Source organism: Micromys minutus (assembly GCF_963924665.1).
Source record: "Micromys minutus genome assembly, chromosome: 10".
NCBI lineage: Eukaryota > Metazoa > Chordata > Mammalia > Rodentia > Muridae > Micromys > Micromys minutus.
The window spans coordinates 27,071,197-27,095,732 of NC_137979.1; the positions used below are offsets into that span (position 1 = coordinate 27,071,197).

The 24,536-nt window shown below is 43.7% G+C and overlaps 1 protein-coding gene across 1 annotated transcript in view; it reads right to left on the reverse strand.

The window, feature by feature from the left end:
- VPS53 (VPS53 subunit of GARP complex) overlaps window positions 1–24,536 on the reverse strand; it is a 126,348-nt gene that overhangs the window by 56,558 nt on the left and 45,254 nt on the right. Inside the window, exons 8-11 of the mRNA XM_080923813.1 lie at window positions 17,816–17,894; window positions 13,931–14,074; window positions 13,276–13,418; window positions 10,208–10,349 (exon numbers count right to left, since the gene is read on the reverse strand). Of these exons, the coding sequence (XP_080779939.1) occupies window positions 10,208–10,349; window positions 13,276–13,418; window positions 13,931–14,074; window positions 17,816–17,894 (508 nt within the window). The remainder of the gene's footprint in view (window positions 1–10,207; window positions 10,350–13,275; window positions 13,419–13,930; window positions 14,075–17,815; window positions 17,895–24,536) is intronic.

Genomic DNA, 24,536 nt, shown 5'->3' on the forward strand with positions numbered 1-24,536 from the left:
TAGTATTTGGCCAGGCACAGAGACACATACCTATACTTACAACACTCTAGAGCACAGTTCTCAACCTGTAGGTTTATTCCAGTCAGAATCCAGTCTGCACTATCCAGTGAGTTCCAGGACAGCCTGGCAACTCGGTAAGAATCTGTCTAAAAACAACAAGCAAGCAAGCAAACTACATTGCTAACATTTTAAGAGGGGATGGGAATACTGATATTTTAAGGGAAGGAAATAATGAAAAAGAGAATTTGCCAGACCTAAACTTTAACAATTGAACTAGTTAGGCTAGACATGCTGATGGGTACCTGAAGTCCCAGGGGTTTTTTGTTGTTGTTTGATTTTTTTTTTTTTTAAATGAGGCAGGAGGATCTCTTAAGCCAATGAGTTTCAAACCAGACAGGGCAATACAAAACATCCTTTCAACAAAACAAAACAAAACAAAACAAGACACAGCTCCCTAGCTAGAGATGTAGCTCAGTGGTAGAGTTCTTGCTGAGGCACAGAGACATGGTGAGTTTAAGGCAAACTTGGGCTACCTGAGAGCCTACACCAAAAAATTAAACACACAGAACAAGTGAAAAATTAAATTGGTTAGGAGCCTTAATTGTAGGTTTGAGGGTCATATTCCTGAGTAGAGTTGCTATGAATCTAAGTCTCCTGGTGCCTTGTGGATATGGAAAGCAGGTCCCTTTTAAAGCCCTGCTCTAAACTATTCCATAAAAGAAACAGGATCTAAACTTTTATGGTAAATGTTCTTTATATACTGCTAACTCCATTCAAGTTGGTAACAGCAGCTTGACCTTTATATAGCTGAACCTCACTTTTAAAGTACAATGTGTTATTTATCGGATAAATGAAGAAAGAAACAAACAAAACTAGAATCAAGAAACAGTGTTCCTGGAGTCTATGCCCCACTGGGGAAAGTGTCAAATGAAAGGATAAAAGAAAATGGAAAGACAACATGAAAGGCAGCACTGAACAGGCAGAGCATTGTGAAGCAGGGTCCCTGGACTAGAAGTCATGGGGAGTTCCCTTTCTCCATCTGAGTACTGATGAAGTCATGGAGAAAATCACGGACAAGAATCCCCTAGCACATTCTTAGGGCATGCACATTCCAAGTGTAAATTGAGTTTCTTCCTTCATCTACTCACAAATGGATGTCTGAAACTGAGGCTTTAGTCAACCACAGAAACATGTCGTGAGGCATCTGAAGAAAAAGTAAATTCTAATGAAGACCTGTGGTAGAGGGGCAGAGCCTCTGGAGACAGAACAGAGAGCTAGCTGCTCCTGAGCTACATGCGGGTGAGAAGCATGGGGAGAGTGCTTTTTAGGCTTAGGCAACAACATTCATCTGCCATGCAATGGACAGTCCTTGTGTGTCTTCCCCATCTGGATGCACTGCGCTGGATGGGCAATGGAGAGGGAATGGACAAGGAAGAGAGGCCCTGTGGGAGGGGCCTGAGGACCTGGCTGGCTGGGACAGGGAAGAGCAGGAAATGTAAATAAAGGGAAGGCACTAACAGCAGTCTTGGGAAGTCTGTAGGAAGGTGTGAGGAACAAGGCAGAGGGTCCAGTCCAGTACCTTTGTAGGCACGATAAGATTTTCCTCTCATCACAAGAAAGAGGCACCAAGGGCTTTTACACACAACAGATACTGACGCAGATTTAAAAACAAAACAAACTCATTCTCAATATGTTGCCCAGACTAGCTTTGAACTCCCACACTCAAGTGATCTCCCTTAGCCTCTTAAATATCTAGGACTAATATAAATTCTTTGTCTAATATAACTCCTAAAAATATCTAACGGCAAGATGTCTAAACAGGTGAAGGCACTTGCTATGAACCCCAATGACCCAGGTTCAACCCCCAGAACCCACACAGAGGAGAGAACCAACTCCTCCAAGTTGTCCCGACCTCCACATGTGTGTAGCAAGCACACACACACACATACACAAAGTGAATGAATAAATGAATTTAATTTAAAAAACCTTAAATAAAACCCTTCCACTGCTTTTGGGAGACCAGACTACAACAGGAGCAGGAGATGGTATGGGGCTGGTATAGTACTACAGAGAGAACTGAGGATGGGACTGAGCTGGAGGCATGGATTCTGGAAGGAGACTGGTGAAGGGAAGGGAAAGAAAGGGCTGAGGCTCACACACTTTGGCTGAAGCTCCTGGGAGACTGATGGGGACACTCACTTAGATGAAGACCCTGTACAGTGTATGTGTGTGTACAAGGTGGTGGCTCTGGATCTGACATATCTGATTCAAGTCCAGACTTTACTACTAGATCTGCCTGGCTTCTCAAGCCTCAGCTCTGTTCTCAAATGGAAAACAAGCATCCAGACAGATGATCTGGCACTCAGGGAAAGGCGTGTGAGCAGTGGCTTCCACTAACACTAATAGAGATGATGACTTGAGTAAGGCTTCAGCTTTGTCTCTTCCCTTTCAGACAATGTCTTAGTAGGTGGCCAGGCTAGCCTTGAACTTGCCACCTTCCTGCCTCTGCCTTCTTAGTACTGGAATCAAAGGTGTGTATAAATATGCACTTAGTGAAGCAGCACACTGAAAAGAAAGAAGTAAGGACACAGGACTGAAAGTCTTATGAAACCAATTTTCAGACCACACACACAGTCTGTCCCGCTGACTTGTCTCTCCGGGATCTCTCTAGAAAACAGAAGCAGTGGCGCTCAGTGTACAGGTGTGAACAGCACACCAATATGCTTCCTCCTTTCCTAGTCCCACTTCTGTGCACTCACCACCCCACTAGAAAATGCTCTTGTGCTAAACCTAAGACATGGTTCAGAGGGCCATGCCCCCCGCTCAGATTAATGTGACATGGGGAAAACAAGTCTTTGCCAACAGCAACCACTGACAGTGTGGCCTCTGGGTGACAGCCCAGCTGTCAGTCATCCTCGTCACGCTTCTCCTTCCTGTACTGCAGCTGTTGTAGACCAGGGAGAATTGCTAGTTTGGATTTGGATTTTAAGTTACTTGAATGACACATTCTATAAACTCTGTGCTGCTAGATGAAATGAAGTATTTGCCAAGAAGGGAAGAGATTTCCAATTTTAAGAAATCTGTTCTTTTGGCGATGATGACAGTGGATCTCAAGTCCAAGAGGGAAGATAAAGTTCTTCATATAGCAACTTAATTGATTGGCTCGCATGGGATTCCCAGCACCTTCCAAACAGAAGGGGCCACACACAGGCCAGCCAAGCTGTCTCATTTACTGTGAGAAGAGTCTGGCTTCAGTCAGGTGCGTTTCCACATCTGGGCCTGCACACACAAGTCCTCTTTGGAGGCCCTGGCTGGACATCTTACATAATCAAAGAAGAACCGCTGAAATCTAAGGCCATTTCCCCCCTTTTCCTGAAGGAAAGGCTTTCAGTTCTGAGATGAAAGCCCTGTACTCTCTGCACCTCTCATTCTGTAAACACTGCACTAGCTCATTTATCGATGTGGACTTTCCTAGCAGCCTGCGGCGTTAGCTGACAATCAAGAGCGCAGGGTTGGGGCTGAGCACACCTGGTGTTTACTGTCCCCCCCCACTCTTGCTGCCACATGCTCATATCTCACCTTGGATAGTATTATGGGTTTCTTTCCCCTACTAACCCATAAGCATCTGTCCGAACAAACTTCTCTTTCTCTAAGTCTCTGTAGAGAGCACACTTGAAGAGGATTTTCTTGTTCAACTAGCACTTACTCAAAAATGTTTCTACATAATGGTTTTTGTTTATGAGCAGAAAACAAAAAATGCATGCTGTGTGTATATTCATAAGAGAGTCTCAAAATAGACTAGAAAGTTCTAGCTAAGGAAAAAAAGAACTTACTTTAAAAATATTTTGTTCTCTATCAACGTTTAAGATGTAGGTAACAGCCAGGTGTAAAGTGGTACACATAATTAATCCCAACACTTGGGAGACAGAGGCAGGAAGATCAGATGTTCAAGGTCAGCCTCTGCTACATAGCAAGTTTTAAAAAGATTTTATATATGCACATGAAAAAAGCCAATGTATCATAAGTTTGAGGCAGAGTTGGGAAAGCCTAGATATTGGCCATGATCTTCTCTGAAATGGAAAAAACAGCAGACTCTCTTTAGACATGACCTGCAGCCAGTTACACAACATATAAAAGCAACCAACATCCTCAATTCTGATGGGAAAATGCACCCCTTCTTTTCTTCTTCACTCATACCTATCACTTCCAAATTTTGTATCTTGACTAAGTATTACCTTCTCCTTAGAAACAGGCACAACCTAACTATCCTTTAGGATACTATCTTAGTTGGGGATTTACTGCTGAACAGATACCATGACCAAGGCAACTCTTATAAAGGACAACATTTAATTGGGGCTGGCTTACAGATTCAGAGGTTCAGCCCATTATCATCAAAGTGTGAACATGGCAGCCCCCAAGTATACATGGTGCAGGAAGAGCTGAGAGTTCTACATCTTCATCTGAAAGCTACGAGGAGAAGACTGGCTCCCAGGCAGCTAGGTTGAGGGTCTTAAAGCAACACACCTATTCCAACAAGGCCACACCTCCCTGGGCCAAGCATATACAAACCATCACAGATGCTATTCAAATGTTAGAATATATTCCCTTAGCATCAAGAAATCATTTATAGGGGCTAGAGCAAGGGGTCACCTAAGACCAACATCAAAAAACACAGGTATTTACATTACTATTCATAACAGGAGCAAAACTTAGTTATGAAGTAGCAACAAAAACAATGTTATGGTTGGGAGTTCTGCCACATGAGGAACTGGACTGACGGTACCAGAGTTAGGAAGCCTAGGGAGGTGAGGGCTAGAGTGATGATGACTCAGTGGATACGGGACTTATTCTTGCAGAGAACCAAGGTCTGATTCCAGCACACAGTCGTGGTTCACAGTCATCCTTATCCCAGGTCTTGGGGAATCTGATCATTTCTTCTGATTCTCACCAGGCATGAGCGCATGGGCACATGCACACACGTGCTCTCATAAGCATGTGCACATGCACACACGTGCTCTCATAAGCATGGGCACATGTGCCACACAGAGTCTTAAGAAAAAGACTTAAAAAAATTTATAAATATTTTCAAACTCTGATGAGTCTCAGGTATAACAAAGCTACTTCCTTGCTTCTAACAGATCCCTGGGAAACTCTGAGCTCCTCTTCCCTCCTAATGGCCCCCCTAAGGCAGGCATTAAGTTGCCAGAAGGGTGAGATGCTCTGTGCAGGCTTAAACTAAATGCTCTTCCGTGCAAATGTCAAGCACAAGCTGGGTGGAGTGTGGATCCCAAGTTCTAGGCCTGCCTAGGCTGCAGGACCTCATATCCAAAACCCAAAACAAGACAAAACAGAAAATTGTCTCTGCAACTTTATATCTTTATATGTTATTTTTAAGCTGGGAAAGTATATATTACATTCAAATGACCTCTAAACTAAATGACAATTCTGTTTTGAAGGATAACCTATGCACTAGCCCAAAGGAAATGGGCCCTAGCAGCAGAATATAGGAGGGTTCTTATTTTTTGAGAAGACAAAGAAAAAGAAAACCTAAATTCAGAGCAGTTAACCCCAATCTACTCTGCTTTCAGCAGAAGGCTGGAGAGAATTTGCTCACCTTCAATCTAATCATCAAGTCACTAAGAATGCATGTGGATACAGTTAAGTCACACACAGACATTTGCTTTTAATTTCAAGGCATGTGAGCCTTAAACTTTCTTAAATCCTTCCTGCAGGGTCAGAAGTTGAGGCAAGAGGCAAACACTGGCTGCTCACGTCTGCAGGAAGAGCTGAAGGGAAGGATGGGGATAGAACTTGGGAGTGCTGGAAAGGCAAACAAAGCAAGACCATACTTAAAGCTTTTCCAGTTAAAAATGTATCATGCACTCTGTCATTAGAGTCACCAACAGCCTAAAGAGAGGCTGGGGAGTGTGTGTGTGTGTGTGTGTGTGTGTGTGTGTGTGTGTTTTGGAGATGCCATAAAAAACAAACAGCAAGGCAGGGTCTCTGGACAACTTGGCTGATACACTGCCTGTTCCCTGATTGCTTTCCAAGGAGTCTACTAGCTTTCTATAAAATGTCACATGTATTAAAAATAGTATCAAGCTGCACCTGGATCCATTTTATAGTTTATTCTGAAACACTAAAACAAAATGGCATTCAAAAAAGGATTTTCAGAAAGTCTTCTCTGGAGACAAGCAGCAAAGAACCAGCAAGATCATCAGGTTAGGTGGCAGCTAACCTGGGAGCTGAGCCTCTCTTCCTAGGCCCATCTACTGCAAGTATGGTCAGGAGCCATGAGTGGTTTACCAGAGTCCCTCCCACCAAAGATGACAGAATACAAACAGAATGGATGACCCATTAGTCCAGAGGGAGGTGATGACAGGGACCAAGGCCAGTGCAAATGCTGCTCACAGTAAAGAGCTTCCCAGCACAACAAAGCTAGGGGAAGCCATGGCAGTCTAGTAGTGTTCTAAAATTCACTGAATATGCAACCCCCACTTAAAATGCTGATTGGCTGTTGAGACAGACAATGGTCCAGAGGAAGAGGCTGAACTTTGAACTTTGTTAGATGTTGACTGACTTGGAGAAGTGCATGAAGAAACAGATGACAATTGAGAAAATTACATAAAGAGATTACAATGTTCTGCAGTGTCCTCCCCCCTCCCCCCACCTCTCTCCCTCTGTGTGTGTGCGTGTGCACATGTGTAGTCTGTCCTGGGTCAAGAATTTATCATCTGAAACTCCCTCAGGAACCTGACACAGAAAGTAAGTCCTGAATGATTGTAAGAGAGAATAAGGGAGAATGACAAACTAGTTCTGTCAGAAAATGTCAAAGTCATATGACCAGAAAGGCAAGGTCTGGCTGGGAAAGACGGCTTCTAGCTACGGTGTACAGCAGCTACCAGTTAACAAGGTTCTAGACTAGAAGTCAGCCCAGGCTACAGGAATCAAGGTGAAGAAGTACTTTGGGACCCTTAGAAACAAGCATGCTAGCTCTGCCCCTCCAGACAGAAGTGGCTGGTGACAAGCTAAGTGCCACCCAGATAGTGCTACACATGTTCTTTACAATAAAACAAAACCCAAGAGGGCACTGTCGTCATAAAAGGAGCAGAGCCATGGTCAGCATCTCCTGGTCTCTGCTGGGCTGACCTGCTCCACAGCCTTGGCCTGTCTACAGGACCCTCCTTGCCCCGTTATTCCAGTACTTTATTTTCTAGCCATAGCACATTTCTTCTACAAAGTAATGGGTACACTGCAAAATGACATTCTTGTTCAAGTATCCACTCCCCACTGCCTCTTCCTGTCCTATCCTCCTGAGCCCCAACCCTAGCACTTTTGACTACTGGGCAATTTCTTGGATTAGTGAGAGTATCAGTGTGTCCTGGACAGACCTGGGTTTGCAGGCATTCCTGGTCATCAGCTACAACAGGGCTATCTGTTCTGTGATCCTACAGTGACCTAACAGTAAAACAGAAGTCATGAGGAACGGGATCCTGCAGATAGAGGTGGGATATAGCTCAAAACAGGCATTTGGCTGAATGATATTCCAGAATCTGTTGCTGGGGTCTGTATTGTTTTCCCTTGTGCTCTGTCCAGCCTGGGCAGCCAGAAATCATGAGAGCTCAGCGACTATATTCAGGGTGGACCTGGTGCTCAGAGTTGAAAATTCTCTGCCCTGTCAGGCTGAAAGCAGGCTGCCTACGCCTCTGCTGAGAAGCAGGGTTTGGGTAGGGCTGACAGGGATCTCACAGATGCTGCCAGGCAGGGCTTCTCAGCAGAACACATACTTGCCTGTGTGTATGTGTGTTTTTTTGTTTTTGTTTGCATTTTTTGTAGTACTGGGATAGAACCTAGGAAGAGACTTGTGCACGCAAAGCAAGCCTCTATTACTGAGCTAGTCCTAGCCCCAACACACACAATTCTTTCAGAGGTTTTTCTGCTAACTAGTCCCTTTTGTGACTTGCAGGTTTTTTTTAAAAGACAATAGTGGTTTGATTGAGATGTTCCCTAGAATCTGGCATTTGAATACTTGTTTCTCTGTTGGTGGCATTGTAGACTTTAGAGGTGTGGCCTTGCTGGAACAAGTGCAGGCTTTGAGGCTTCAAAAGCCATATGCCAGTCCCAGTTTCCTATCTCTTCTGCTTCAAGATGTTGAGCTGTCTGCCACTATTCTAGCTGCCTTGTAGTACTGGCTGGTTTTGTGTGACAACCTGAAACAAGCTACAGTCATCACAGAGAAAGGAGCCTCAGTTGAGGAAATGCCTCCATGAGATCCAGCTGTAAGGCATTTTCTCAATTTGTGATCAAAGGGGGAGGAACAGCCCATTGTGGGAGGGGCCATCCCTGGGCTGGTAGTACTGAGTTCTGTAAGAAAGCAGGCTGAGCAAGCCAGGGGAAGCCATCTAGTAAGCAGCAGCCCTCCATAGCCTCTGTATCAGCTCCTGCCTCCAGGTTCCTGTTCTACTCGAGTTCCTGTTCTGATTTCTTCCATTGATGGATAGTGATCTGGAAGTGTAAGCCAAATAAGCCCTTTCCTTTCCAACTTGCTTTTTGGTCACGGTGTTTCAGCACAGCAATATAACCCTGATTGAGACACATGCCTTCATGCTGCCCTGCTTCCCTGCTAGGATGGTAATGAACCCCTCCTTCTCACAGACCCAAATCATGAACCCAAATAATTCCTTCTAAAAGTTGCCTCAGTCTCGGTGTTTCATCACAGAAATAGAAAAGTAACTAAGATAAGGATACTTTCATCCATTTGTGACCTATTTTTTTCCTCTATTACTAAATAAAATCAATCTTAAAATGAGCTAGCAAGCAGAGGACTGTCTCTATATTTTATTTACTTATTTATTGTGAAGTATTTGTGTTACTGTTTCTTTGTTTGCTTTCTGAGTCAGAGCTCAAACTACATTTGTAGTTGAGAATGACCTTGAACTTCTGATCCTCTTGCCTCTATTTCCCACGTATTAGGGTTACAGGCCTGTGGCAGCATACCCAGCTTCTAAGTATCTTATGGTAAGTGTGAAAGTTGTATTTTGTGATTCCAGTCGTCTTTTAGTAAGATCATGAGTGAGTCTGAGCAGATAGCGGCTTGAGATATTGCTTTAAAACAGAACCATCGTCAGTTTTTTATGGCAAAGTGGGCTCCTACGATGGTGGTACCACTGCTAATTCCCTACATGGCTATCTGAGTTTAGTTAGCCAGGGAGATGGCCATGAGGAAACAGAAACTTAGCCCCCAGAATTTCTTAGGAACCCTAAGACTCAGTGACCTTGTCCATCAGACAATGCAATTCCTTCCTACCTCCATAAACAGCCATCTTCCACATGTAAAAGGACACCTGCTACCCATATGCTGGCCTGATTGCAATGGGTGCAGACCCCTCCCAGGAGGGTTGGTCCAGGGACTCTGTGCTACCTAAGATGAGGGAAATCTCCCAAGAGGGAGGGATCTGCCCCTAAGCCTTCAGGAACCCTAGGCCTAGACTCCCAGCTAGGCTGCTGTTCTCTGTTCTGAAGAAACAGCCTGAAGTCTGTATCCTGGTAACATTTTTTCTACCCACGGAGTAGGTACTGTTCAGTGGTTTTGCTGTCCTTGTTTACCACACCACCTCTCTTCAGCCCAGTGCTCAAAGACCAGCCCCCTATGCTGAGGTAGGTTTTATGGGGCAAGGAGAGGATCCTGCCCAAGTTCCAGGACCTTAGGACTGGAAAGCTGGGAGCTGACAGCATTGCAGGTGAGAGATGCACGGGAGCCTGCTTCAGTCCTAACTCCATGTTTACTCTTCCAAAGAAATAGCCACAATTCTGTTTTTACTATTATCTCTGTGACCTCTAGAAGTCAAAAATGAACACAGCGGGGACTTCTACAGGGATGAATCAAAGTAACTGAGTGCAGGTGACTGCACATAACTCCATATGGAACATATGGCAGAAATGTTAGAACAAACAAACAATAACGTGAAGTTTGGATTCCACATCAAGTTTTGTTGAGAGTTTTGCAGTCAGTCACTAATTTGGCTCATTTTCCTTATCAAAAGAGAAAATGAAACTGGACAGTGGCAGGTGCCTGGGGTCCGAGCTCCGCTGGAGCTGAGTGGGAAGGATGATGTGCAGAATGAGATGGCTTTACAGAGAAACCATGAAGGAAGCCAGGCCACCCAGCCTCTGGTCCCCAGACCCAGCTCCGTCAGGAAGGTCTTACCAGGGTTCCATCTGTCAGGGTGCAACCAGAGAAGCGTTTTGCAAGAAACCCCTCAAAATTAGTTGTTCTCTGAATCGCAAAAAGAAGCAACTTCACTTCAATTTCCTTAGCTCTGGCTCGCATGATTTTAGAAAGTTCTGTCCTTCAAAGTAAAGAAAGAGACTGGTGTTAAACAAACATCTTTCACTCAACATACAGTAAAGTGGGCTGGAGAGGTGGCTCAATGATTAAAAATATTTGCTGTTCTTGCAGAAGACCTGGTACAGTTGCCAACGGCTACATGGTGGCTCACAGCCATCTGTAACTCCAGTTCCAGGACAGCTTCTTCTGGCTTCCACAGGCACCAGGCGTGCACATGGGGAGCATAACACATAAAGGATATACATAAAATAAATTCATATGTGTTTATATATTAAATATATGTCAAAGAAAATAGCTTACATTCATTCAGGACATGCATATGGGATCATTTCAAACTCAGAGGTCTATTACCAACTCAGTCCAAAGCCTAGGAAATAGAAATCTAATAGTCTTCCTTCCCACAGAGGGCACAGTCTAACAACTTTCCTCAGATACTTGAACCCAAGGTAGTACCAAGCCCTATACATGCTATGCTTTCTCCACACATATATCTATGAAGAGGTTTGATTTATAAATTAGGCACAGTGAGAGAGCATCAGTAACTTAAACAACAAAACAATAATCATAACAATAATCTGCAATAAAAGCTGTTTTCAAACTCATGAATTGTTCCAAAATCCATGGAGAGTTAATTTATACATACAGGGAGACTATACACATATTAAGAACACATAAAGAATTATAGATGCTAATCTGATAACATGATTATTACTATGTTTATATCTCTATGTGGTTTTTGATATTGTTGTTGTTGTTGTTTTGAGACAGGGTCTCGCTGTATATATCCTTGGCTGCCCTGGAACTTGATATATAGACCACACTCTCAAACTCAGATCTGCCTGCCTCAGACTCCTGAATGCTGGGGTTAAAGGCATGCAGCATAATACCTCACCTGTAACTTCAAATTTTCAGTCACTTGCTAGTAACACAAGGTGAAACTAACTCCTATACAATATATACCTCGTATAATTTCACAAGTCATGAGTTACTCAATTTCAAAGCTCTTTATCTTCTAGAGAACTCAATATATAGCTCTTCATCCAGATCAAAGACCCTGCTTCTGCCTATGTGTATCATGCCTAGGTGCTCTGTTGCAGAATGCAGATTGTTTGGTAACAGTGACAGGTGAGTCCTGAGTAAGTACTAAGCTGTTATCATCTTCCCACACAATTGAGCCAAACAAAGAGCCCGTGAATGTGTCTGTAGGATGTTCACTAAAGTCCTCACAATGAAGCTTAATAGAAGCACTGTCTTGGCTGGAACCTTAGCAGGCAATGACTACAGAACTTACTGTCTTTAGTAAACTCCCCAGCTAGCTCAGACCTCTTTTTGCACAGGCCTGCCTGACAAGTGTGCTCAACTGAAGCTGAGATAAATTAGTAAGCAATTTGGAAGCTGACAACCATAACTAGCCATGAGTCACTTGACTATTTATTAAATACTATATCCATAGGCTGGAGAGATAGCCCAGCAGTTGAGAGCATTGGCTGCTCTTTTAGAGGACTGGGGTCCAACTCCCAGCACTCACGTTGCAGCCCACAGCCATCAGTGACTACAGCTGTAGGAGACACTATGCTCTCTTCTGGTCCATGTGAGTACCAGGCAAGCATGTGGGGAACAGACAAAAACATCCATACACATAAATATAAATAAACCTTTTAAAAATACTGTAGCTCTAATCTATATCTATGACAGCAAAGTACACCACCAAAAGTGAACCCTGATGTAAACCATGGAGTGTGGTGAGTGTGTTAAGGTAGGTTCAAGGACAACGAGCGTGCCAGTGGAGGGAGGAGGTGCAGTGTTGGTGATAAGGTGGCTATGAGAGGTGCATGGGAAATCTCTTAATGACTACCTAATTATGAAGTGAACTTGAAACTAATATAAACATTAAAAGTCTATTTTTAAAAAACAGAATCAATATCACATAAAAATTTTATCTCACAATGTATATAGTTTGAAGGTACTTTCTATCAGTTTTTAAGGAAGATTCGGAACTGGGAACAGCCAAATGGTAGACAACTTGCCTAGTATGCACATGGCTCTGGGTTCAATCCCCAGCATCACGGATGGGGTGGGGGGAGGGACACAGAGTGGGAAGAGAAAGAGGGAGACACAAGAGGGGGCGGGAGAGGGAAGGGGGAGGATAGAGACAGAACAACCATAAATGATACTAAGGTATCTGAGTCATGTCTAGATGCAGGGATTTTCCCTCCTGCGTTAACCTGAAGACAAATATAATTACATGCTGTTAGAATGGGACAAATGGCAACGAAAACCATTCACCATGTTGTTTTGTATAGTTACAAACAAACAATAAAACAGCCTGACTCTGGCTTTATCTGTCCTAGATATACCTGAGTTAACTTTGCTGGGGTGTAATTCTTCCATAAGGAACTTTGTGGCCGAGACTATACTCACAGATAGAGAAGAGAGGATAAATGCGAGACCTTTAAAATGCCTAAGATGCTCAGATGCTGACATAAAAAAAAAAAATCACAGAGTAAAAATGCTGTATTATGGAAATACATTCAACAAATCCTTTCCTTCGTGTCTGCCATGTCCTCAGAGAGAGGCTCCCTATCCTTATGGAGCTATCCATCCAGCAGGTCAGAAGTCAAATGATGATGGATGGGCATACTATGTGCAGATGTACCCGATCCAGAAACAAGGGACATGTGAACATATCAATCACTCTTGACAAATCTGACTGGTGAGGCTCAAACTGGTAAGGGGGGGGGGGGGCAGGCAAGTTATATGAGACAAGGTCTCGACAATAGTGAAGTCCTGAAGCCAAGAGGAGAAGAGGAGGCTGTAGTTGGTGTGAGGGTGGTACCAATCATTTGGTAGAGATGGAGATAGTGTCCAATTTGCAGGACACATGGATACTAAGTCAGGCCTGGAAGCAGGGGACAGCTGAAATTTACCTGGTCACATGGCAAAATTCTACTGAGATCCTCTCCGTCATGCACCACTCCCGAGGAAACATCCGGCCATACTTCTCTTCATAGTCCACAAGCTGGCGTTTCACCCAGGCATAACGTCTGTCAATTTTGTCTAACCAGGCAACCTCAGAAAAGAGGGAACAGAACCTCTCAGTGCTCAGAAGTGGTAATAGCAAGCAGAAGCCAGGACCAAGAGAAAAATGACAGCCAGCCTCCACTTCAGCCACTGGAAGGAGTGTATACCACATTATTTCCTTCAACTGGGGGTTCTCATCTGGGGACATGGTTGGACATCAAGGGTCTATGGATTCCCTAAAACTATATGCAAAATGTTGTGCACAGGTATACTCTTCTGGGGAAGAAGACCTAAGGCTTTCTTTAATTTCTCCAAATGGCCAATGACTCAAAATGGTGAAGAACCACTAACCTGTAAAGTTAGACTAGGGATTTGTGGTTCAGTGCACAGCAAATAGTTAACTGTAGATAATAAGTAGTTAACTGTAGACAGTAAGTAGTTAACTGTAGATAGTAAGTAGTTAACTATAAATAGTAAAGGATAGCTCAGGAGGAAGGCAGAATTAGTTTCTTTTGAACAAGATGAAATAGTTTCATTAGACCTCATCTGGTCAATACTTACATCTTGGTTTTCTTGAAAAAGTACTAGATACTCTGACAGATGCTGTTTAATAAACTTTTTGATGATTTCTTGTTTGATTCTGGGGTCCAAAATATTAGCCACCAGGCACGCATCTCTCAGGACATTGCTGGGTCCTCCTGGCCTCTGTAAAACAAACAGCAGACAGCAGTTGGTGTGGCAGAGCGCCTGCACTTCTCCCAGCTGTGACAGCTGCTTTGCATTTGCCTCTCACTGTTACTAGTGCTCGCCCTGAGCACCCAGTCTTGCTTCAGAAAACAGATATTTTGGGGGCTGGAGAGATGGCTCAGCGGTTAAGAGCACTGACTGCTCTTCAGAGGTCCTGAGTTCAATTCCCAGCAACTACATGGTGGCTCACAACCATCTGTAATGGGATCTGATGCCCTCTTCTGGTGTGTCTGAAGAATACATGAAATAAATAATTAAAAAAAAAAAAAAGAAAAAGAAAAACATATTTTAGTTCCCTGAGAAAAAAACATTAAGCTAGTCTTGCAGTAGCCAACTTAAAAGCTACCCTGTGAATCCACAAAACATTCAAGAAAACAGAGCCAGAAAAGATCACAAGAAATTTTACTTTCTGAGTATCAAAACTGAGTATGACCAAAAAAAGCCAAACTAGTAACAGATTCTATTGCTGGGTTGAAGGGTTCAAAAGGCAGCGTCTCTCACATGTGCCACTTCTTCCTGCCTTCCTAGAGCCCTGTTGTGTTGTTTGTGGTGCTGTTACCTACCTGCCTGCTTTGAGACAAGACCTTGTTATGTAGCCCAGACTGACCTCAAACTCAGGGACCTCTTCCCTCAGCCTCCCAAGTCCTGGGATCACAGGCATGCTCTACCATGCCCAACTATCATTCCTGTTCTTAAAGAGGTATATCTGTGACAAAGAGCGATGGTTTTAAAAACCACACCCAGGTTCTAAACTGCCAGATTTGTTTCACTAATGGCCAATCACACAGCCAGCCAAAGGTGAAGTAAATACGGCAATGGCCCCATGACTAAGAGTTGATGTGGGAGGGCCGTAAATACACCAGCTAAGAAGGCCCTGTTTACTACCAAACAACTGGATCTCACTGACTGGCTAGTGCATCCTGAATATATTGCTGACCATGGTCCCTATAGTACAAAGAGTTTTGGAACCTCTTGGTTTAGGAAGATATCCTGAGGGCTTGAGAGATGTTACTCAACTTCACCCAAAAAGCAATAAACTTGAATCAGGATGAGCCTAAGTTCTGCTGAAGCTCTCCTCATTGTTTTTGTCAATTCTCTAAGTTTCAACTAATGCTCAGGTATCATACAAGGTGCCTTAGTCCATTCTAAACGGCTATTCTGCTGTTCTCTGGACATACTGAATGTTAACTCTGGCTTCAGGATGAAAATGTGTGAGCTCACTGACAAGTCATAGACACCAACACCTATAGGCTCAGGGACTTAAGTTCTCTCATTTACAAAACAGTTACTAGATTACTTGGTTGTCTTAGTTACATTTCTATTGCTGTGAAGAGACACCATAACCAAGGCAACACATAGAAGAGTTTATTGGGGCCTATAGGTCTAGCAGCAGGTGGGCAGGCCGGACACTGGTGCAATGGTTGAGACTTTACATCCTTATCCAAGAGCAGAGACAGACACACACACACACACACACACATACAGAGAGAGAGAGAGAGAGAGAGAGAGACAGAGAGACAGAGAGACACAGAGAGACACAGAGAGAGAGAGAGACAGAGAGACAGAGAGACACAGAGAAAGGGAGGGCACGAGAGGGCACAATCGAGGGACGGAAGAATGGTGCTAGCTTTTTGAAACCACAAAACCCTCCTAAAACCACAAAACTGACATACTTCCTAATCCTTCAAAACATTCTACCAAATGGGGACCAGTATTAGAACACATGAGCCTATGGGAGCCACTCTTATTCAAACCACCACACTTGGACAATTTCTTTTTAAAAATATTTTTTTCTTTTTGAGACAGGGTTTCTCTGTGTAGCCCTAGCTGGCTTTGAACTCAGAGATCCACCTGCCTCTGCCTCCTGAGTACTGAGATTAAAGGTATGTGTCACCATGCCAGGTTCAATTAATTTTTTTTTAAACACAGAATATCTCCCGTGTAGCCCATACTGGCCTAGAACTCGATATGCAGTCCAAGTTAACTCATGAGCCTTCTGCTTCAGTCTCAGGATGCTGGGGTGGCAGGCATACCCATCAATCAATACTTTAGAAAAGATTTTGGATTAGTATTGCAAGGATTTGTAAAAAAATCAATAGCCTTTCAAAATAGAAAAAGAAAAGTCATAACAATTCTCCATTAAGAAACAGCCAGGAAAGGAAATCAAGTCATTAAACCTTTTGAACATCATATGCCCACTGGGCCCTGGGAGAGAGGTTAGAAGGGCCACAGTTAGATGATGGGCAAACAGTAAAGACAACCTTCACCCAAGTCCTTCTTAAGCATCACGCAATAAGATGGGGCAGAGAACACAGGAAAGCAATTGCCTAGGAAGACAACTGTTCACAACTAGCCATTAACGTGAAAAGGCAGCTACTAGCCAGGCAACCCCTTTCTGTTTCTCAGAACTCCATTTTCCTATTGAGTCAACAGGAATACGGCTTTCCAGTCTATTCCTTTTCTGAGTTACATCAGGTGACTAGAGAGATGAGGTTCTCCAAGTAAAGTGCTTTACAAATCATCAGATTTCTGGCAGTCATTGCAAAGCATGGAGGTGGTAAGGCCAGGAGCTGGTCTATAGAAAGAAATCTCCGAGTCAGAGCTGCCATCCCCACCTATTTCCTCAAACGTAGCACAGAGGGAAAGCGATTAAGATATTTCCAGTTATTGAATTACAGAGCAGACTCAGGAAATGCTCCTTGGCTCCCAAGTGGATGTATATCCCCATCTCCACCCACAGAGCCGATGAGGAATGCTGCTGGCCGCTGGGCCCTCTGCTTCACTTCTGCCTTCAACAATGCTTTCTCTTGAAATAGCTCAAATGACAGAGAAAACAAGCCTCTGCGGGTTCCGTCCTCCCCGGCACATGCAAAGCATTAAAATGACATCTGCTGCAGTGTGAAGGATAGCGCTAATAGCAGCACAATGACAGCCAGGGGAGGGGGGCAAGTGGGACATGTACCCAGCGAAAGCCTGTAGGCCTCACAGACACAACAGAGACAACTCCACCACCAGCAAGCTCAAAAATCCCAGAGACGAGGATTCCCATCATTAAAAGTGAGTCTCTGGACTGTGTCATGAGAGTTACATAAGCTCCCAGACATGCCTCCCAGTTGTCTTTTCATCAAACCAAGACCAGTGTTATGTAACAATCCTAAAAAACATTAGGGTTGGAAGTTTGTTTGGTTGGTTTTTCTTAAGCACAGCTATGAAGGGGAAAAGTGAGTTTATAGGGCAAACAAGATACAAGACTTGACACACATTAAATTAAACCAAACAAATGCCATTTATTTTTCCCAGATAGAGGGGCTCATGTAGCCCAGGCTGCCTCAAACTCACTATGTAGGAAAAGATGAATTCCAAGTTCTGATTCTCTTGCCTCCACCTTCCTAGGACTTGGGTTACAGACATGAATCACCACATGTGATTCATGATCAAACTCGGGCCTCAAGCATGCTTAGGTAAGTATTCTACCAACCAACATTCCTGGCCTGAGTCCTCTTTCTGATGCTGGAAGGACACAGATTAAACAACCAGCATTGCATTGTGACTCTAAAAACAGGCTCATCTGAGTCTGCAGACACTTGGCCTGTGTCATCCAACACTTGTGGAGTGATACTGAGTAATCACTCATGTACCCCATACTCCCTGCAGGAAGTTTGAACACAGTGATATCGGAGGCAAAATACAAACCAGTACCTTGGTACCCTGCGAAGGAAACGCTTCTTCAAAATCAGCCAGGATTTGCTGTCCTAGCTCTGTCTGTGCAGCCTTCACCCTGTGGGGGAAAGGACTGTATTAATGACTGGCGCCATCCTCAACTCCTCATGTACAAGTGTGCGTGGACCCACAGGCTCAGGCACTGTGGCAGTCTCTAGTACTGTGCAGGTGATGACCTGGGAATGAAAAGTATATATACAGCTAGGAAAGAGAAGTCACAATATCACACAGAAAGGGCTAGGACAGGCATTTCAGGGTGGGTTGTCTTACTCTTCCTCCCCACCCCCCTTTTTGTGCTAGGGATTGCATCTATGTCTAGGGCATGGGAGACGAGTGCTCTGCACTGAGCTCTCCTCTCATCCCGCCAGGACACATGTCTAGGTCACTCTTACCGACTGAGATATAGAGGTTGAACTTGTTTAAAAACTCATTGGGGGTAGTTATATCTCATGGAAATATAAGAGCAGCCTGATCAAACACCAATCTGTTGTATCAATGGAACAACCGTTTCCTATGCTTTGGGGTACAGACTGGGAAGAGTGGGTCAGACTGTTTCAGGGTGGTTTTATATTTGCTTTTTATAATACTTTAATTCAGAAACCTAACATTTTAAATGTTCTCTAAGGAAAAAGAAAAAAAAAAAAAGAGCGAGATGATTAATGAACTATTCTTTAAAAGTGAAGGGCATTATATTAAGAGCGAAAGGCAGAATCTCAGCACTGAAAAAGTAGAGGCAGGAGGATCACAAGTACAAAGCCAGAGGGAGATGCATAGGAAGACCATGTCTCACAAAGCAAAACAAGACAGGCAAATCAAGCAATAGGCACTGGATGAAAATGTAACTTCTAGAGATTAAAACTGAACTATAAGGAAAACTAAGTGGAAGGGTGGGGTGGGGTGGGCCAGGCTGGTTCTTAATGGTGTCTGCAGGATTGATGGGTGCCCAAAACATATACAGCATGAAGGGAAAGGGGAAGCTGCTAGAATGAAACAGGAAGTGCACATAAGCAAGTGCTGATCATGTCCTCCTGGTTCCTGACAGCTGCCTCTGCTGGTGATACCTGGCTTGTCCCTGCCAACAACAGAGCTAAAAAGTGAGGCTCCTGGGCAGCTGATGAATTTTCCTGGGCCTGAGGTAAAGACTTGCTTTGCTAAAAGCACCATGAAACAGCATGTCTCCTTTCTTGGACTCCACCCTGAAACTTCTGGATTGATTTACAAAGTTTCTAGCAATAGTGAACTTAAAACCACAATTTCTTTGGCTACTTAGGAGAACCTGGCAAGGGGCTGAGATTTTATTTTTAACAAGAGGACAGGCATGACCCAGAACACTCAGTTTCTTCCTGTGGCACAGTTATAATCATGCCTGATTCCAAATACTTTCCAGGGTTTTCCACTATCTTCAAATGTTCCAAACCATTCCTATAGAAGAGTTTATATTATTCTCAGTTTGTGGTCAAGAAAAGGCTATGCTGCAATCTACCCTACCCCCTGGAGATGCTGCAGAAACTTCCCCTGAGTATAAAGTCTAATGTGAGAGAAAAAAATGTGCTTTCATAAAATTGTCCCTCTGCGCATCTTGTGACTTCCAGAGTGAGCCAGCAGGCTGTCTGCTGTGGGACCAGGTCACAAAGCAAAGATCCTAATGCTATTGCCTTTCTGTTCTGCCCCTCTTCTTGGAAGCACAAAGACAACACCAGTTTTTTCCTGAGCTACAGAATAAATCCTGTGGGTGAGGCTCACCCCTGACCAGAGGAATGCAAAGGCAGATGTTCAGGGCTACTGACCCTTCAACAAGACTACTGGGCTCAGCTCTGCCTGTTACCCCACCCTAGTCTACTACAATTGCCAATCTCTATGTTCTGGCTAATTTTAATACCGCAGTGGCTGGAAAGACAACCACTGTATATGATGGGTCTTGGTACTAGAGTACAGAAGGCCAGACTCCCATGTGTAATGATTTCTAACTAATGCTTAAAGGGAGGGAGGGAATAATCGAGTGAGGATGGAGAGATGGAGCCTGTGCTAGAAGATTTCAGTATCTTTCCAGTCCTGATTATTTCACAATACCCAGCTGACAGTTCTGGCTGGCAATAGTGCCCACCTTTACAAGTGATGGCAAGTGGATACATAATTAATATTGGCTAGAAGAATAAGCTTCTGCCTAGAATTGTTTGCAGCAATGGTTGCTAAGTGTCTCCCAGTGACTGAGATGAAAGAGCAGCTATTCCCCTGGAGACATTACCGACAAAGACAGACTGAGTTCACAGGCACTTTCTGGGTGAGATGTGAGCCACACCTTCCATAATGGTTATAGCCTATTATGAACTATTCCCCAAAAGTTTCCTATGTTGAAGGTTTGGTGATCAGATTCATAATTTAATTGGATTACTGAGAAATTACAAGGAAATGGGGCATGGCTGGGTGGGTAGTGCCCAGAAGGAGAAAGAGAAAGGGGTGGGTAGCTTGCAGGACTCAATTCTAGCATGCAGGTCCCAAGGGTTGAGCTGGGGCTGTCAGGTGTGATGACAGGCATCTGCACCCACTGAGCTAGCTTACTGGCCCACACAGAAAGTGTATTTTGTCCTCAGATCCTCGCTTTTTTTTTTTTAATTTGGCCTTGTGTCTGCCTGAGGTGCGTCTCTACTCCATGATGTGCCCCCTACATGATGCTCTGCTTTATCCATGTTGCCCAGAAGCAACATGGCCAGTGGACTGAAGCCATCAACCAAAATAAGGCCTTAAAGACAAAATAAAATAAAACAGCAACAACATCAGGGTCTCAGTAAGTAGCCTTGGCTGGTTTGTACCACCATCTGTAGATCGGGCTAGCCTCAAACTCACAGAGCTTCACCTGCCTCTGTGTCCTGAGTACTGAGACTCAAGGCATGTGTCACTAGTCCAGCAACCACTACTTTTAAGTTCTTTTTCTTGGTTATTTCATCACAGCAGCAGAAACTAACACAATAGTCAATTGTCTGAACAGGGTCCTAGGAATAAGTTAGCAGGCTAACATCAGCCCAGTGCCTAATAGAGTGCAGGGAAGACTAAACGTTCTTTCTGCAGCCGAGCATGGTGAGGTACAACTTTATTCCCAGTACTTAGAAGGCAGAGGCAGGTGGATTCTGTGAGTTCTAGGGTAGTCAAGGCTATACAGAGACCCTGTCTGACTACAAGCAAAAACGTTCTTCTTGGCATCCAAATAACAGCCTGTTGGGTGACAGTTACATGGAGTTGGTTACTAGTAGGAAATGAAGCATTCTGTTGCTTAGAAAAGAAAATCAGTGAGTTGCTTCTGGCTTCATCCATGCTATGTGACATTAGAGTGACCAAAAGTGCCCTTTCCTAAGTATAATATCAGCCATAAGGCGTGGTGGCAGAAGGACAGCAAACCAGGAAAACTGGACTCTTACATATATATATCTGTGACAGTCAGAGAAAATGTTCTCCACTGTTCTGAAATCACTGGTCTGAAAGCTGACCTCCCACACACTGCCTTCACGGAATGGAATGGATTAGTCAAATACTGTACCGCAGTAGGTGCTACCAAGAATCCCAACCTAGACTGTTGCAGAGACCCAGCGGGAGGCTCTGAGATCATAGAAAGCATCCCTCACAGCTTAATCTGAGGAGGCCCAGACAGAACTTGTCAAATAAACAGATCCATCCAGCCTTTTCTTTTTTCCACTTCACCATGTGACTTCCCAACTTGCCAGGCCTTTCTCATATGTAAGAGGTTAGACATAGCTTGGGGGAGAATGGGATTAATTTAAGGGTTCCAAGGCTTTTTTCTTTGTTTATTTTTTAAAGAAATACAAGAATCTCTCGCTCTTTCTCGGGAAATATTGACTGACTAGAAGCATTTGCCCTTGTGGATATGCTTAAGCCAGGAGGATTTGAAATGTAAAGATATTAAAGAAAAAAAAAACTTTCCTTCAATGCTACATTAAACATTCAGGCATTTGCCAGAAGGGTAGTTGAAAGAAATAGCAAATCAAGACCCATGAACTTCATATTTCAAATGTACAGGCCAAGACTTGAGAATACAATCTTGTGGATGACTTGTGCGATTTATAGACAGCAAGGTATAACACTGGAGCAATGCGCAGGGGTAACTTGGCTTTTCCCCCTTCTCCTGAACAAACATTTATTTCTATCATTTCCAGATGGTTCCACCATCACTATATAAACATAAGTAGGACGATTCACTAGAAATGATGCTAAAAATAGGTCTGGACTTTGCTCAGAATGTTAGCACCTCTTTGAAAACCGATGGCAGCTGAGCAAACGAGCAGCTCCCGCTGCGTTCCCTTCAGCTGCAGGCGAGGACACACCGCACGGACAGGACAGGAGGTCCAGCCCATAGCTATGAATGTCTGCGTGGCTGGCACCTAACAGAATATAGGGTTTTCCTCTTGCATGAGCTTAAAAAGGTGGTTTTCAACCTATGGGTCTTGACCCTTTGGGGACGTCAAATGACACTTTCACAAGGATTGCGAATCAGATATCCTACATGTTATATATCTACATTTTGATTCATAACAGTATCACAGTTACAGTTATAAAGTAGCAACAAGATAATTTTATGGTTGGGTCACCACAACATGGAAACCGTGGGTTGCAGCTTTAGGGAGGCTGAGAACCACTGCTTTCAGAGAATGCCACTCTAATAGTGCTCACCAAGTTTCTTCAAATTTATAAAAACTACACCTTTGAGAAATTAAAGATTTACTTATTTTATTATTGTATGGTTTCTTTCTTTCCATGTTCATGTGTATCTGTGCACCACATGCATGCTCGGTGCCCTCAGGTTGAGTTGCCGTGAGGCTGATGGAAATAAAACCTCGACCCCCTACAAGAGCAACAATGGCTCTTAACCTCTGAAACAACTCTCCAGCTCAGGGGGAAAAAATTTTTTTTTGAAAAAGCAAACAGCACACCAAGAACACAGAAAAAAGTAAGGAAAACAAACAAACAAACAAGCCAAAGCAATGGGATTGTCTCAAACTGAAGAGAGCTTGGGAAAATCCACAGAATGAAAAGACAGGCTATGAATCAGGAGAAAATACTGAGAACCTCATAGCTCATTAAGGTTAGTATGCAAAATATATAAAGAGCTTGGAATGACAAAGTAAAAACAAAACATGGGTTGGGGCACATTAAGCTGGTAGCGTGTCTGACTAGATAGTCACCCCTAGGTTCTTAACCAGGCTGGAGCTTGCCGGCAGTCACAGCGCTCAAAAGGTGCAACAGGAGACCAGAAACTCAAGACCATACCAGTTACATGAAACATTTGAGGCTGTCTCGGGATACCTGAGACCCTGTCTTAAAATAAAAGAAAGGGAGGGGGCAAAGAGGCCAGGGGAGATGCTTAGAGGAAGAGATACCTTCTGCCAAACCCAAGGATCTGTGTTTGACCCAGGGAACTCACAGGATGGAAGGAGAGAATGACTTCCAAAGTTGTTCTCTAGGCTCCATTCGCACGCCATGACACACAAACAACCCCCTAAATAAAATCAATCTAATTTTAAAAACCAGGCAAAGGATCCAAATATGTGTTTTTTCAAGGCAGATATAAAATCAACAGGGTATATAAAAAATGTTCAATATTATTTCATCTCCAGAGATGTATACTCAAAATCAAAGCCCCAATAAGGATGCCACATTTGGTAGCAAACACCTTTAATCTCAGTACTCAGGAAACAGAGGCAGGTGGATTTCTACAACTTTGAGGCTAGCCTGGTCTACATAGCAAGTTCAAGAATAGCCAGAACTACTTAGACACTGTCTTAGAAAACCAAAACCAACCAAAAAGAGTTTAGAAACTAACAGGAGCTGGCTAGAGAGCGCAGTAGTAGGAGCACTTGCTGCTCCGTCATGAGGACTGAGTTCAGATCCCAGCACCCATGCCAGGCGTATACAAACACCTCTAATTCCAGCTCCAAGGGATCCAACATATGCATGTACACACACACACATGTATATGCACTCACACAGACACATACACACATGTATATACATTCACACAGACACATACACATGCACACATAAAAATAAAACAAAACTGATTCAGTTACACCATTCTTGGGCATACACCTGAAGATGCCCTATCATACCACAGGGACACATGCTCTACCATGTTCACAGCAGCCTTGTTTGTAATAGCCAGAAACTAGAAACAACCCAGATATCCCAAAAAACTGAAAAATGGATACAGAAAATGTGGTTCATATACACAATGGAATACTATTCAGCTATTAAAAAATAAGGGCATCATGAGTTTTGAAGGCAAATGGATGGAACTAGATAACATCATCCTGAGTGAGGCAACTCAGACCCAAAAGGACATACATGGTATGTCCTCACTAATAAGTGAATATTACCCAAAAAGTACACAATACCTTGGATACAACCTACACACAGTAGGAAGTCTAAAAGCAGAAAGGCCCAAGTGAGGTACTTCAATCCTACTTAGAAGTGAGAAGGAAATAATCACGGGAGGCAGAGGGAGTGGGGGGATCTGGGCAGGAGAAGGCAGGGGAAGAGAAATGGGAAACAGGTTCAGATATTGGGAAGGGGACAGGAGAGAAGACCAGAGGGCCAGGAGAATGAATGGAAACAAGCAGCCTTGGGGAGTGGGAGGTGAGGGGACCCTCTAAAAAGGTGACAAACTCTCAGGATTCATTGGGGGTGACCTCAG